General features: G+C 52.9%; 5 protein-coding genes across 7 annotated transcripts; 4 read left to right on the top strand and 1 right to left on the bottom strand.

Moving 5' to 3' along the window:
- The first annotated feature begins 418 nt into the window (after window positions 1-418).
- Window positions 419-3,546, top strand: H257_17482 (hypothetical protein). The gene is made up of 6 exons (XM_009846288.1): window positions 419-548; window positions 606-1,166; window positions 1,228-1,426; window positions 1,481-2,443; window positions 2,485-2,694; window positions 2,748-3,546. The coding sequence occupies exons 1-6, from the start codon at window positions 446-448 to the stop codon at window positions 3,514-3,516; spliced, it is 2,805 nt and encodes a 934-aa protein (XP_009844590.1). The 5' UTR covers window positions 419-445; the 3' UTR covers window positions 3,517-3,546.
- Window positions 3,547-3,863: 317 nt separating this feature from the next.
- On the top strand, window positions 3,864-6,305 carry H257_17481. 2 transcript variants are annotated; one of them, XM_009846286.1, is made up of 11 exons: window positions 3,864-4,155; window positions 4,214-4,365; window positions 4,422-4,485; window positions 4,546-4,577; window positions 4,640-4,673; window positions 4,736-4,873; window positions 4,930-5,066; window positions 5,131-5,342; window positions 5,414-5,517; window positions 5,683-5,776; window positions 5,824-6,305. In XM_009846286.1, exons 1-11 carry the CDS (start codon window positions 3,889-3,891, stop codon window positions 6,060-6,062), a joined length of 1,473 nt encoding a protein of 490 aa, XP_009844588.1. In that variant the 5' UTR covers window positions 3,864-3,888; the 3' UTR covers window positions 6,063-6,305. The 2 variants fall into 2 exon arrangements, with proteins under 2 accessions (XP_009844588.1, XP_009844589.1); XM_009846287.1 differs by having other exon boundaries at window positions 5,414-5,547.
- H257_17480 (hypothetical protein) lies at window positions 5,757-7,917 on the bottom strand. Its single transcript, XM_009846285.1, has 4 exons — window positions 7,772-7,917; window positions 7,621-7,716; window positions 6,470-7,567; window positions 5,757-6,411 (listed from the first exon to the last, which is right to left on the bottom strand). The coding sequence occupies exons 1-4, from the start codon at window positions 7,895-7,897 to the stop codon at window positions 6,178-6,180; spliced, it is 1,554 nt and encodes a 517-aa protein (XP_009844587.1). The 5' UTR covers window positions 7,898-7,917; the 3' UTR covers window positions 5,757-6,177.
- Window positions 7,918-8,298: 381 nt separating this feature from the next.
- On the top strand, window positions 8,299-9,505 carry H257_17479 (hypothetical protein). Its single transcript, XM_009846284.1, has one exon. It carries the CDS (start codon window positions 8,304-8,306, stop codon window positions 9,441-9,443), a length of 1,140 nt encoding a protein of 379 aa, XP_009844586.1. The 5' UTR covers window positions 8,299-8,303; the 3' UTR covers window positions 9,444-9,505.
- A 154-nt stretch (window positions 9,506-9,659) lies between these two features.
- Window positions 9,660-14,134, top strand: H257_17478. Of its 2 annotated transcripts, XM_009846283.1 has the most exons (5): window positions 9,660-10,421; window positions 10,880-11,060; window positions 11,124-11,354; window positions 12,044-12,763; window positions 13,308-14,134. In XM_009846283.1, the coding sequence occupies exons 1-5, from the start codon at window positions 9,668-9,670 to the stop codon at window positions 14,098-14,100; spliced, it is 2,679 nt and encodes an 892-aa protein (XP_009844585.1). In that variant the 5' UTR covers window positions 9,660-9,667; the 3' UTR covers window positions 14,101-14,134. The 2 variants fall into 2 exon arrangements, with proteins under 2 accessions (XP_009844585.1, XP_009844584.1); XM_009846282.1 differs by lacking the exon at window positions 13,308-14,134 and having other exon boundaries at window positions 12,044-12,986.
- The last annotated feature ends 380 nt before the right edge of the window (window positions 14,135-14,514 follow it).

The following is a 14,514-nucleotide window of genomic DNA, read 5'->3' as shown; positions in this document are numbered from 1 at the left end:
ATGAACTACTACGTAGTATTTCGAGTACTACGTACAGCTTTGGAACAGAATCCCTTAACTGTAAATGGGTGCATTTTGGGGATTCCAATGTAGTAACAGACTCCCTCAAATGGGTGCATTTTGGGGATTCGAATCCTCGACCGTGATTGGCCAGATCAGTTGGCACTTTGAACCGATAGACTCGTAGAGAATGGACGAATATGGTCCACATGAAGTGGAGGTCTATCAGAGGTGCGGTGGGAGCGAACGAATTAACGACACCCTCCAACCTTATGCATCGTAGAATCCCGTACACCGTCACATGTAGATTGCCGTATGGTTTCATATGCTCTTTTATCATGGTTTTCGACTAATACTGTAGCCCCTCCTCTGCCCAAAAAGCGCGCTAATTTTGGGGTCGCGATTGACTTGGCATTTCATTACGCTTCTTTCATCGCCGTTGATCATGCTTGGGCGTTCTTGGGTAGATCGCGCCTTATTGCTCCTTCTAGGCTTTTTCCATCAAACCACCGATGCGCATGGAACGCACATCACATCGTTCGAAGACGGTAAGGCTTGTACTATATCTGACAAGCACGGTGTTTCGAGCATTGTGTGTGTCGTAGTGCTATCGTCGCAACCACATGCCCACGACTTTGCCGTGGTGAGCTACGTGTCAATTACAAGTGCCGATGAGTCCCTCGCGCCCGACGCTCCGTACCCGTCGTCGATGCACGTTCATTTTCGCACGAGCCACGGCACAGACTTGGAGTTTGACGTTCGACTCAAGCGCGACTTGTTCGCCGCTGACTCATTTGTGTGGGCGCACGACGGTCCAGAGCTCGCGCTCCTAAAGTCACACAAGCCGCATCACATTGCCTACGAGGGGAAAGTGCCCCATGGGTACATCCGCCTCACAATGTTTGACCGCCATATGTTCCATGCAACGATCAAGTTGCACGACAAGATTGTGGTCGTGGACCCCGTTGGACACCACAAGAATGCCCACCATTTGTCGTCGCCCGTGACTGGCATGGTGGCGTACACGATACCACTAGCATCTGCGACGCTGTCAAACCAGCACCATCGCCAGTTGACGTCGTTTGGTCGAATGGCAGGGTGCACGTGGAGCTCGAGGCAAATCACGGTCGGGGTTGCTTCCGACGCCGGGTTTACGTCTGAACATGGTAACACTCCACCACCACTATCATCCTCGTTGAAAGGTAGTTTAAAACGGATGGCTGGTAGGAGGGGCTGCACAGACTCAAAGCTACCTCATTGCAGTGTACAACTCGGTCAACGGACTCTTCGACGACCAAATCGGCGTGCACTTGACCATCGGGGCGTTCCTGATTGAAACGGGGGTGGGGGGTCCGGCGTGGAATGTGGAGCCGGGATCGTGTGGCGCCATGGCCGACATGGATGTCCACCTCGACGTTATTAAAGCGTACGTCAAATTGCACCATGAATGGAAAAGCTAACAACTTGGCCCGTCATTTAGGTGGGTTGCCGCAGGAGACAACGTGCCCATGTGCAATCAAGAAAACTGTGGGCTGTGGCACGTGCACACTAATTGCGACGCGGACGGTGCTCGAACAGGGAGTACAGCGGGGGTGGCGTGGATGGGCTCTCTGTGCAGTAGCAGCATGGGCCTCAACACGGGCGTGTCCATCGATGCCGGCGTCAATACGTGGATGGTTGTGGGCCACGAAATCGGCCACAACTTTGGTGCAAGCCACACGTTTGCAGAAGGTGGGATCATGTCATACGACTGGGGAAGCCCTACCAAGTTTTACGACAACGGCGAAGTGTGCTCGTTTGTGCAAAGTGTATTGGACAAGTGTTTGAAACCCTACAGTCCCGATGGAGCCCCCACCACAGCCAGACCTCCCACTACTACTACTACTACAGCCACACCCACCACCACAGCTCAACCAACGACCACCACAGCAACACCCACCACTACTACCACAGTCACACCCACCACCACCACAGCAATCACTACTGCTCATCCTACGACCACCACAGCTAAACCTACGACTACTACCACAGCCATACCCACCACCACAGCAATCACTACTGCACATCCTACGACCACCACAGCCAGTCCTACCACCACGACAACGCCAAAACCAACTACCACCCCAGTTACTACTATTCTAACCACTTCAACCCTAACTCCCACCACTACAACCCTAACTTCAACAACTGCAACTCCCACCACAACTACTGTTGTCCCAACGGCCACCACTACTTCTGCCCCTACACCCACCAATACAACGTACATTCCCACACCTTCAAACCTAGCGGCTTCAACAACGACAACCAATCCGCCTACCACGACGGTTGATTCTTCCTCCGACCCATGCAGTTGCTCGACAGTCTCCAAGTGCCCAAGTATCACAGGTGGTGGCTGCCAACCTTTCCACGGCAAATCGTGGTGCTACGTCAAAGATCCGACAAAGTAAGTCATCACACATAATGAGTCTTATAGGGATATCGTAGATGTGTGGGGGCAGCGTACCACGATTCTACGGATTGTGCGGGGCAAAAGTACATGCAGTGCAATGAATCTTCGATCTATCTGTCGGTGCCACCGCCCCCGAAAGACCCTTGTGCATGCAGCACGACTACCACATGCCCCAGCGTCAGCACCCAGCCTGGCTGCTTCAAATCTGACTGGACCAGCTATTGCTACGTCGAAGATCCTATCAAGTACCCAACCCCTCTATATTCTGATTCGATGATCTAACGTGGCATGTTCTAAGGTGTTTCGGACCAGCGATTCGATCGTCGTCGGTGTGTGCTCGTGAAAAACTGCGCCGATGTTCACCCCAAGGCAAGTCGTCGACGCATTGGGTTGTGAACGAATGGTCCAAGTGCTCAGCGCAATGCGGCGGCGGAGTCAAAAATCGCACAGTAACCTGCATGGACCAAAAGAACGTCATTTCGTTCACAGACTCGTCGTGCTCGGCGCCCAAGCCTATCGACACGCTCAAGTGCAACGTCCTGCCGTGTCCTAATACAGCGCTCAACTACACCACGCCGTGTGCTGGCCCGCCTCACTCCACGTGCAAACCTCGATCTCACATGCGACTTTGCGACTGTGCGTGCAATTTGGGCTACATTTACCACTCCCGTCGTCGCGAGTGTGTGCCACTTCCAGCGATAGAGTGGCGGTCGGTGAAATGCCCCGAATGCGCAGATAATGTTCTCGGTCCACTGAGCTTTGAGGTTCGGTCTCATGACATCGATCCATTGAATGCCCCTGGTTGCGACGGTCAAGACGACGATGGCACGGTCACTGCGTCGTGGCTGGCTGTGTTTGATCCAGACTCTTCGACAACCTCGGGTGGTAGCGCCAGCACCAGTGACGGTATAACCAATGTAGCGATCATTGCAATCGCCACATGTATTGGTGCGATCGCACTGATCCTTGCGGTGCTGGTGTATCGCCGCCGCGCCGTCCAGCAGCCCGCCACGCAGAAGCAACCCCCCGCCTGCATTGTACGATCCACCCTCGGATCCATGCTTTAACTTTGTATCTCAATAAATTTGTTTATGCCATCTCGTTTCGTGTTGTTGTACGTGTACAATCATCGTACTTCATGGGGTGATGGTTCCTTGCTTGACGACATTCTAGCGGCATGTTAACATTGCTCGGCTACGATCTTTTACTACCAAACGATGTGCGAAGCACGCAAAATAGATCATATCAATACACTGACAGTAAGTGGAAGCTGATTTGATTGACGCTTTGCTGCAGAACCTTTATCATATAATACAAACGCACCTCCACGCTCCACGTCATATGGGGATTGTATTCATTGTCACGGGTTTGCCATGGTATCTTGAAGGAGGGGTCGTACTGTAAAATCGTGTTCTGCGCGCAGTTTCCATTATCACACGATGAAAAAGGTTGTGGCGGCGCTGCTGGCTCCGCTGGCACTTGCGTCTACCTACGACGAATGGGACCTTCCAAACTACTGCATGGCGACGGACACGATGGACAAGGTCGCAATCCCGCCACTGACCAGTAATCGACCCATGGAGCTCGTCCAAGCCCAAGTCATTGCGCGGCATGGTGCCCGCGCGCCGTACTCCCGCGTGTTTTGCTGGGAAACGGCCCCAAGTCCAGTGAATGCCGTGTGGAACTGCTCGACGAGCTCCGTTTGGGTAGGTCGTACAGTATGCTCATCTTTTGTTGTCTCACCTCATACCTGACTGTATCTAGTCTGGAGACATTATGGCCAATGATGCCAACAATCGAGGGTTTGGGCGACTGTACAAGAAGCAGTACATGGACGGTGGAAACGTCTTGTCCGGCACGTGCGCCGTTGGCGGCTTGCTCCCGTTGGGTCGCGAACAGCACCGCCGCGTTGGCGAGTACAGTCTTGATACGATCTGGTTCCACATTCCAATGCCGATTGTGTATCTTGTAGATTGCTACGCAAAGCGTACATTGGAGAGGGTCCGCTGAAGCTTTTCAACTCGAGCAACTTGAACGTACGTACTAGTAGCCCCATGCTCTATGGCCTCGGTTCATTTTGTCTCCGACGTTTGTAGACTCTTCACAAGCACGAGATCTACCTCCGCAGGTTGGTTTAAAACATATATAGAATCCCAGCAAGCTCACGGTGGTGCATCATTGCTGGCGTAGTGACGACCAAGAGCGCACGTTGGGCTCTGGCCAAGTACACAGCGTTAACACCAACTAACGATACTGAATTCATCATATAACAAGTCATGGCTATAGGCGCTGGTGGACGGGCTCTTCCCGTACGATGTCACAGACGATTCAGATACGGAGCACATGCTCACGTGGATGACGGCGGACGGCGCGACCGATTACATTGACCACAAAAGCGACAACTCGTGCCCCGCCTTGCCGTTTGTCCGTGCCAACTCCCCATGTGGTTCGAGATTGACATGGCCAAATGTGATTGGTAGATCTTGGGCCAAGTACAGGCAACCCCCGAGTGGGCCGCCCTTAGCCGTGACGTGGCGCCGCTCCAGGCCGAGTTTGAGCGCGTGGTTAACGGCACGTTTTCGTGGGACACGTGCTTGGAATGCCTCATGATTGCCAGGTTGGGCTGTGTACCATATATATATATATCATATCAACAATATATATATATATATATATTCCAGATGCAACGACTTGGCGCTACCTCCTGGCATGACCCAAGAGTTGTTTGACGGACTCATCCAACATGTGCAAGCGCGGAAGAAGCTCGTGCTGACATTTCAAGGCGGACGGTACGCCAAGGTGGACATGCACCACATGTGGGCAGACGTCCTCCAGCGCATCGACAAGATCATCGCCGACCCCGAGCACGCCCCCAAACTGTCGATTACGATCGGTAACAAACACAGTCTCAAACAACTCGCTTTATGTTACCTACATTCTGGATCTGTGACGTGGTAATATTAGGTCACGACTCGACCATCATGCCAATGATGGCATTGCTTCTGGGCGATCGATGGGATGGCGCGTGGACGACGTACGCCGGAACTCTTGTGCTGGAGCTGTACAAGGTCGTCCCAACTGTCACCCTTCGAAACGATGTATATATATATATATATATTGGCGGACGACGTTGTTTTTATATTTATTATATATATATATTAACAGGAGCACTACCTCCACCTAACCTTCATGGAATACAGTACTATCTATATACACCAACTACCATTGCTTAGGAAAGCAAACATCCGACCAACGACGCATCGGCGGCATATGCGGTGCGCGCAGTCTACAACGGCCAGCCGCTCTTGCTTCCGTTCTGCTCGGATTGTACGTGTCGTACTTTGTCGCAGATGACGTTGAAAACGGCCAAGTAGACTTGTGTGAGTGGACGGTCTTCAACGACACGTTTGCGTTCGCCCGCGAGTGGCGGCCGTGTGCCGTGCCGACGACTTCCATGTCGGCGGTGCCCACGGACCGGCGGTGGAAGCCGCACGGACTGCATTGGGTGGCGTCGGCCGTCATGTTTAGTGGGTGTGTATCCATGACCGTGGTCATGATGCGGGAGCTTCGACATCGCCAAGAAGACCCGACTACTCGCTACTTGCTTGCTTAATCTAGCGTTTCGAGCCAAAACAACGAAGATCTCTGCGAGCCACGCGTCGTCGATGGGATTACCAGTTTGGTGGTTTAATCTAGTATTACTAGTACTACTTACTACGAAACTGTGGTCACCACACTTCGGCCACATACCGCCCGTTGAGTTGAAGCGATGTCACATATGCCTTGGCTTGGTCGACTGACCATCCGCGATGGCTCTCCAAGCAATTCACCAGCGCCAGTTTGACATCTCGACCCATAGCCAGCGACCCACATACATACACTGTCCCATGCTCGAGGTACTGGCACACTGTCGCAGCGTCTTGTTTGAGTTTGGCCCCGACATGCCAAGGGCCATCTTGAGTCTATGGTTGAGTACATGAATATACAGCGTCGGGATGAGATTACACTGAGATGACGTACGTGGGAGGTCGGAGGGTGGTTGGAGTACACGGGAACGTAAGCCGACAGGACTTGTGTTGCAAGTGCAGTTTGCATTTCACACTGGTACAACTCGTCCGAACTTGGTTCCCGGCAGCCCACGTACAGCGCCACTTTCGGTCGGTTCTTTACGAGGGCCAGCTCTTGGATGAGGCCGCGAAAGGGCGCGACGCCCGTGCCCGCGCCTATCCACAGCAGTGACACTGTCGGTGGATAATGCGCGCCCCAGTGCTGGCTAAAGGCTGAAGGGGCCAGCGACGCAAAGACGGTGCTACTAAACGGCGTCGTGGACGCCAAGTGGGTCGAGCAGCGTCCGTCCAGAGGAGGCGGCTTGGCCGCGACGGTCAGCGCGACGGACGTGTGGTTGGTCTTGGGCGACGATGCAATCGTGTAGCTGCGGACGACGAGTGGCGGCGCGAGACTGAGTAAGGCTTCCACAGAGAGCGCGACAGACGGACACGCTTCGAGCACATCGACCAAGGACAAAGTTCGAGGTATGTCTGTGGCCCATTGCGCCAACTTTGTCTGGTCGGGCGCGGCGGTGGCGTACCCACTCAAGTGTCGAAGGAGGCGGGGGGTTGGCGTGGATGATAAGTCAACGTACCACGTGAAAAGCGACGTCAGCGACAGCCATTCGTTCGAGGGTAAGTATGTTTTGGAGTGGCCAGGAAGGACTTGGACCAAACTGGTGGTCGTGGGGCGATTCGACAGCCTTTTCAAACACCGGGTGACGACCGAGTTTGCATTTGGCAAGTGCACATTGCAGTTGCCAGCCGTGTCGTACGTAGTTTGAGGTGCAATGTCGAGCTCAATGTGATGCACGGATCGAGATGACGTTTCGCTTAGCACTTGGTGCACAATCACGGGATGGGGATGCACTCCACGTGGCGGCACGGGCGTCGACGACGAGATGCCACTCTGCTCGTGTAGGTGCAACGCTTGAGCCGGGGACGCCCACGTAAGCGTCACATCGGGTGGTGGGGGTGGTGTCGTGGCTTGGAATTGCTTGATAAAGGCATCTGTCGATGACGTGGCCAGAGCTTCCCATCGAACGCTGTCTTCGTACTCGAGCAATTGTTCCTGTCGCTCCAAGACATGTCGTGATGATCAGACATGGTGCATGCATGTCGTACATTGTACACGAGCAGCACGCAATTGGGGCAGTTCAGATTGCAGCATTCGCTGTCCAGAGGCTTTGTTGGAGGCACCAGACGTCGAGCGGCCGGCGGCTACACCAACAGTCTTGTCAATCAAATTGGGACATACTCGACGACGACGACGTACTTGCGGTGGACTTGCCGCGCGCTTCTTTTTAGCCATTTCACGCTCAAATTCAAGGAACGCATCGATGCTATACCTTCGAGGAATCCGCCATCGCCCACTACCACTGAAGACGGATCGCCGCAGCATGAAGTGAATCTGACAACGATGATGCGACTGAATGGACCAATGGCATCGCACCGTCAGCGAGTAACCAGATGGCCCATTGCGACATCCGAGTTGGGGTTAACAGTAAGTTACTGTAGTTACCGGTAACTTTATTAACTTGGTTACACGAATATGCCAGCGATTAACACAACAAGCCCAGCTCGGCTTGATAGAGACTAACGTTACTAGTAGTGAGAGCGCATTCTGAAAATGCGAGCTGTCGGCTGCACCGAAAAATGAAGTGTCCGTGGTTTCTTTGAATGTGCCAAAAATTTATCCGGTTAAACCCTTTGAGACACAATAATTCAAAACATTTGATCAAAGAGGTTTGCCCAACCAACCAAATGCAGTGGTGGAGGCGAAGGAGTCAATCTTCCATTTGACAAGGATGTTCCGTGTAGCAACTCTCCGCTTGACGCGTCAAGCGTTCCCCAAGGCCACCGTCGCCGCCGCGACCTCGGCCCTCTCAGCAAATGCGATTGTCAAGTCCGTGGCATCGTTTGCACCTCGCTTCGTCCTTCCCGCCGCCTTCACCATGCCCACGATGTCGATGGCTCGCTTTTTCTCGACCGAGGCGGCCCCTGTGTCGACGGTCTGGATCGGCGGCTTGCCCTTCGAGACCGAAGAATCCGACATTCGCGACTTGTTTGAAAAGTATGGTGAAATCACCCGTATCACCATGACCAAGCGCCGCGACGGCCGCTTCCAAGGCACGGCGTTTGTAGAATACGCCGAACCGGCGGAAGCCAAGGCCGCCCTCGAACTCGACGGCGAATCCTGCGGCTCTCGCTACATTAAGGTGTCGTACGCACTTCCCCGCGTGGTCAAGACCACCGAACGTCCCGTGGACTGCTCGGCCGTGCGATTCTCCAACATCCCTTACGACCTGAACGAAGAAAGCATCCGCTCCATGTTTGAACATTGCGGTGAAATTTCCAGCGTGCACTTCCCCAAGGACCGCGAAACCGGCCGCCCGTTGGGCTACGGGTTCGTTGAGTTCGTGGACCCCACCAGCTGCGACAAGGCGTTGGACGTGTCCGGCGCCGAAGCGTTCGGTCGCCGCATCAACGTCGAGTACTCCCTGCGCGCCAAGCGCACCCCTCATGCGACTCACAAGCCCGAAGGCTGCAAGGCCGTGTTCGTGGCCAACTTGTCCGAAGAAGTGAACAGCGGCATGTTGCAAGACCTGTTCGAAGACTGTGGCGAAATCGAACGCATCCACATCGCTGTGGACCGTGAAACTGGTGAGCCCCGAGGATTTGGTTACGTGAACTTTGCGCACACCGACTCGGTGGACAACGCGATCAAGCTGTCCGGCGCCGACGTCGAAGGCCAAAACATCCGCGTCACGTTTGTCCGTGAACGCGAAGAGCGCCGCCCCTCGTACAACAACGACGGCAACGACCGCCGTGAACGCCACCACAACCGCTCCAGCGGCGAACGCGGGTATGGCGGCCGCGCCAAGCGAGGTGGTCGTGACGAAGGCCGCAACGACCGTCGTCGCAACTACGACAACAGTGATTACTAGGTTATAGGTGAATAGAGACATCATAGTCTTATATACGTTACGACAGCTTTGGCTTGTGCACACATCGCATCCGCCATCCTCGCGTCTTCCTTCTCTTCACAATGATCATTTTGACCGCAGGATAATGTAGAGATTGAAGGGAAAATTGATCTGTGATTGGGTCAAATTCAACCAATGAAAGGCAGCCTTGAATTGACAACCACTCAATTGGACAAAGCGAGAGGATGCATCGCCTTGCCGCCATCCGAGCGTCACAAGCAGTGCTTCGGCGGCCGACCGCGCTGTCCGCGGCTTCGTCCAGGCATGTCGTCACCTTGAGAGGCATTGCTGCCTTGGTGCACCGTCCTGTGGGTCCTCCACAGCAACACGTGTTGTCGTCGTGGCTCGGCAAAACAACCCATGGCGTCCGTGCATTTGCGTCGCATCATACCAACGACGATCACGTCGAGCTGTTGTCGTTCTCGGAGGTGAAGAAACTCGGTTTAACGACCATGGACGAACTCATTCACAGTCGAGGGAAACCAGCGTTCTTCGCCGCGGCCAAGCGCTTGAAGTTCACGTGGAAGGACTTTTGCGCGCACAATCCGTACCCGAGCGCGACGGAGCTCAAGACGTTCTTCAACGCTGGACGCGCTCTGGATGCGGACTCGGTTCTCGTCGAGACCGTCATGGCCATGCACAAGGTCTTCCCCAAGGAGCTCAAGGCGCGGCACTTCATGGAGTCGCGCGTGTCGTTTCTCCGCCTCCGCAAGTTTGACGAGATGCAGGCCATCTTTGACGCCGAGAAGATCGCCCATCCCCATCCGCAGCCCATCTTTTACATTTGGGTGCTCACGGCGTCCATTGAGCAGAACAACCTGGACAAGATCAAGGCGCTGCTCGCGGAAATGAAGCACGAAGGGTACATGATCCCCAATGAAACTGTGTCGAGGCTGCTGTTCAACTTGGCCAAAAAGGGCGACAAGGACGGCATCTTGGGTTCGTATATCTATCTATATATATATATAGTCCTTTGACCTAATATTTGGACTTTTGTCCTGATTCTTTGCCAAATCAATTGATCGATTCTTTGCCTTTTGTATGTAAAATTCATCCAGTGCCGCACTAATTCGATGTTGTATTGGTCGAAGAGTGGATTTGATTGGCTACTTGATTAGTGATCTGGATTTTGATTGGTTGATCGATTTCTGCCGATTTGGTGCTGCTCATTCGATTTGAGCACTCCAAACTCCAATGTCGAATCGACTTGACAATATATATATATATATATATATGCAAGCCACGGTCATCCTGTGGATGGCGTGCGATGCCGTCGTTCGTCGGCTATGGATGTGAACTTTCTTTTGTCCATGTCCATATTTTTCCATTGTGTTCCCACACTCGTTCGTCGTCGTCGTTACTCGTTTACAGACACTAACTAACGTTAACTAACATAGATATCTTTGCTGATTTGGACCCGAACGTGGGCATCTGGACGGTGCCGGCACTCAACCGCACGCTCGTGTCCCTTGGTATGGCTGGCCTGCCGCAGCTAGCGTTCAAGTTCTACGGCGAGTCCACGATGGACCTGGTGGCCGCGACGTTCAAGACCGTCCTCGAGATTGCCGTGCGCAATGAGTGTGTGACATGTTGCATTCGCTCCTAATTGATCAAAGAGCTGATCGACGAGATGGACGGTAGATGCAAGAAGGAAGCGGCCGACATTTTGCACAACCGCAAGCTGTTCGACCTGACGCTGGACACGCCCGAGTACAACATCATCCTCGAAGCACTCATCCTCTTGGATCGATGCGATGAAATGCAAGGCATCTTGGATGAAATGGCTGCCGCGGGGGTCCCTGCCAATGCCAAGTCCAACTACCTTGTGAAGACCAAAACCCTAGATCGCATCTACTTGCACAGCAAGCACCTGTACGTACAGTTGGTTCACTTTGCCTCTACTCTAGTGTATTGATACTTACTGCTTTGAGGTTATATTGTCCTTTTACCCAAAATTTGGACTTTTGTGCTATCTATCGATCGATTTTTGTACGTAAAACGCATCTTGTGTCACACTAATTTCATTTAACACTATTTCGATGTTGAATTCGTCGAAGCGTGAATTTAATTGGCCACTTGAATAGTGTTGTGGGTTTGGATTGGATGTATATCGACTATTCAGTCCAAAAGTGAAAGGTTTTTGAATAAACGTGGCAATATATCTTGTATTCACTATAGTACAGTGAGTTCAATCTGCAACGGATATTTTTTAGAAATCGTATTGATTGGCTGAACTATGTAAGGGGGGGGTAGAATGGATTTTGATTGGCTAGTTCATTCTCAAATCGATTTGCCAAGTCTATTCGATTCTACTGGCGACTCCAATTACGAACCGACTTGACAATATATATATAAATATATATATATATATATATATATATCGTCAAACGTTGGATCGAGTGTTCGTACTGAAACCTGTCGATGGAGAAGGTCACTCCATCGACAGGTTTTAATAGAGGTGTAGGGTAATCAACTATATGATTATTTACCACAGAGAAGAATGAATTATTAATTGATCCCCATTGTGTGTATATATTATATATATATAAAAACATGTGTAGCCCCAAGTCCAAATTGAACAGCGATATCCGTCGCAACCTGGACAAGAAGCTATGGGTCAAAGCTGCGCGTGTCGGTGATGCCATCCTAGCCGAGAACCCGACGCCGCAGAACATCGCGCACGTGCTCGAAGCGTATGTGGCCGCCAACCAGCTGGACAAGGTAGACGCGATCGTCAAGTCCATGCAGACGGCGCAGTGGCCCGTACCTACGCTGGGCGGCATCATGTTTTTGCTCAAACACTTTTGCCGCCGCGAAGTCCGCGCCGATGACGGCAAGCAGGTCATCGTAGACGTCGACCGCGCGTTTGCCGTGTACAAAGCGTCCAAGGTCCAGGGCCTGACCATCTTTCACCCCAAGATGCTGTACCCCGTGGTCATGCAGCTGGGCGAGTGGGAGGCCGCGGTTGATCTCTTCCTTGGCAGCCTCCGCGCCGACGCCACCAACCCGCCGCAGCTCGCCATGCGTACCACCAAGGTCGTGCGCACCGAGGCCTTCCATGACGTCGTCCGCGTCTGCGCCAAGATGCGCCAGTACGACGCCATGTTGCAGGTCGTGCACGCCATGGTCGTGGCATACGGACACGAAGTGTACCCGACCGTGTTCAAGTCCATGTGGTTCGACCCAGTGCGGTACTCGTTCCATGGACTGAACGGTGTCACAGACAAGAACCGGAGCGACCTCCTCGACTCGTTTGCCGCCGCCATCGTCTCGTGTTTGCAGTACGTCGAGTACTTTGATCCCCTCTCTTGATTGATGATGAAGCGAATATATATATGTGTATGTGTACTGGTGGTGATGTACATGGATGGGGGTTACTGTAGTGTGAGCATAAATATGAAATGGAGAGTATGTTGCTGGAATTTGGCTGACTATTGTGCTGATTCGCAGCCAAACTATCCTATCGATCGATTCTTTGCACTGACTTTTGTATGTAAAATCGTCCGATCGTCACACTAATTTCAGTCACACACTAATTCGCTGTTGACGTGGTCGAGAAGTGGATTTGATTGGCCACTTGATTCGTGTGTTGGGTTTTGATTGGTCGATCTTTGATCGTCTGCCGATTTGGTGATTCCACTCCAATTTCGAATAATCGATTCGACAATATGTAGTATATATATATTGTGGTTTAGTTGGTCTCGACGGTGTGTACTAGATATGCGATGATGTACTAGATATGCGATGATGTTGCTTGTATAATAACGTTACTACCATCAATATATGATTGACTACATACATGTACGTACGTACTACTATCCATAGGACGATTCAAACCCACCAGCCGACGTTCCAGCCTGATCGGGGCATGGTGGATGCGTTGGCAAACGTGCTGTTTTACGGCAAGCAGCGAGGGCCCTTGATCGAGTTGTACCGCCAGGCGAAGGCCGACCCAAAGAAGTACACGTTCCCCGAGCTCACGTACCAGAAACTGCTGCAGGTATTGGCGGTGCAGGGCCACAACTTGGCCGAAACGCGCGAGTTGTTTGACGAGGCGGCGGCGCGGTATCCCCAGGGCAAGATGCTCAGCCTCATGGAGGCGTCCGTGGTGCGCGCCACGGCTCAAGCTGGCCACATCGACGACATGCTGGCGCTGCTGCGGGGCCCGCGGGCGTGCGGCGCGTCGTACCGCCATGCGCTCGAAGTGCTGGTCGGCCATCGCCGCTTTGATATCGCGTCGGAAGTGCTGGTCATGATGGTCGATGCCGGGTATGTCCCCAACTCGCAGCTCGTGGTCAAAGCCATGCTCGTGGTGGCGAGGCACGGGCATGAGCCGGGCGTGGCGGCGTTTGCGTCCGACCTCCTCGCCGCCTTTGAGCGGAGTGTGGTCGTCAACGGCAAAGTGCAGACCAAGGCCGCGACGGACGACAAGCACCGCGCGGTGACCGTCAACATGCGCGACATCCGACGGATCTACTCGCTCGTGCTGCATACGCTGTCGGCGGCCGGGCTCGTAGAAGACAAACACGCGCTCGTGGCTCGCATGCATGCCCTAGCCATTCAACGGGTGGACGTCGACACGGACTTGCGACGGGACCACACCCGAGGAGTACAATAACCAACGATAATACACTACTACAACACTAGACATAGTTACGTCCGCTAGACGAAAACCATCAGTAGTACGCGGCCGAGGTCATTAAGTGCCCGCTGAGTTACAGCGTAATATCAATATCAACTACTAGTAGACAGTTACTGGATGACGAGTCGACGGCTCCTATCTTTTACAGGAGTGTAGAGTGCGCGATCAACTAACTACACACACTGTGGTTGAAGACTAACTATACCTGCACCAAGTAGATTGGGAGCGAGTTGCCCAGAGATTAGGAAAAGTGCTTGAGAACGTGAGGGCGACCCTCTTATTCATTCCCGATATGTTGAAAGGCTAATGGTATACACTACTCTTAAGGACCTGGTCGGACATGCTCCTTGCGTTCTAAAACTCGTGTTCATGGCAATGTGGGTAGACTAC

The sequence above is a fragment of the Aphanomyces astaci genome (assembly GCF_000520075.1).
Source record: "Aphanomyces astaci strain APO3 unplaced genomic scaffold supercont1.108, whole genome shotgun sequence".
In the NCBI taxonomy this organism is placed as follows: Eukaryota; Oomycota; class Saprolegniomycetes; order Saprolegniales; family Verrucalvaceae; genus Aphanomyces; species Aphanomyces astaci.
The sequence above is the reverse complement of the archived record's forward strand: the minus strand, read 5'-3'. Positions and strand labels throughout refer to the sequence as shown.

What these genes read in the sequence shown, in the direction of transcription:
- H257_17482 (XM_009846288.1), top strand. Translation starts at nt 446, where the DNA reads ATGCTTGGGCGTTCTTGGGTAGATCGCGCCTTATTGCTCCTTCTAGGC. An exon ending in CATCACATCGTTCGAAGACG is followed by an intron (nt 549 to 605) that starts GTAAGGCTTGTA and finishes TGTGTGTCGTAG; the next exon opens with TGCTATCGTCGCAACCACAT. An exon ending in TACGTCAAAGATCCGACAAA is followed by an intron (nt 2,444 to 2,484) that starts GTAAGTCATCAC and finishes GGGATATCGTAG; the next exon opens with ATGTGTGGGGGCAGCGTACC.
- H257_17481 (XM_009846287.1), top strand. Translation starts at nt 3,889, where the DNA reads ATGAAAAAGGTTGTGGCGGCGCTGCTGGCTCCGCTGGCACTTGCGTCT. An exon ending in TCAACTCGAGCAACTTGAAC is followed by an intron (nt 4,486 to 4,545) that starts GTACGTACTAGT and finishes CGACGTTTGTAG; the next exon opens with ACTCTTCACAAGCACGAGAT. An exon ending in GCTTCCGTTCTGCTCGGATT is followed by an intron (nt 5,777 to 5,823) that starts GTACGTGTCGTA and finishes ACGGCCAAGTAG; the next exon opens with ACTTGTGTGAGTGGACGGTC.
- H257_17479 (XM_009846284.1), top strand. Translation starts at nt 8,304, where the DNA reads ATGTTCCGTGTAGCAACTCTCCGCTTGACGCGTCAAGCGTTCCCCAAG.
- H257_17478 (XM_009846283.1), top strand. Translation starts at nt 9,668, where the DNA reads ATGCATCGCCTTGCCGCCATCCGAGCGTCACAAGCAGTGCTTCGGCGG. An exon ending in TACTTGCACAGCAAGCACCT is followed by an intron (nt 11,355 to 12,043) that starts GTACGTACAGTT and finishes AAACATGTGTAG; the next exon opens with CCCCAAGTCCAAATTGAACA. An exon ending in GCCATCGTCTCGTGTTTGCA is followed by an intron (nt 12,764 to 13,307) that starts GTACGTCGAGTA and finishes TACTATCCATAG; the next exon opens with GACGATTCAAACCCACCAGC.
- H257_17480 (XM_009846285.1), bottom strand. Translation starts at nt 7,897, where the DNA reads ATGCTGCGGCGATCCGTCTTCAGTGGTAGTGGGCGATGGCGGATTCCT. An exon ending in GCGTGCTGCTCGTGTACAAT is followed by an intron (nt 7,568 to 7,620) that starts GTACGACATGCA and finishes TTGGAGCGACAG; the next exon opens with GAACAATTGCTCGAGTACGA. An exon ending in ACCACCCTCCGACCTCCCAC is followed by an intron (nt 6,412 to 6,469) that starts GTACGTCATCTC and finishes ACTCAACCATAG; the next exon opens with ACTCAAGATGGCCCTTGGCA.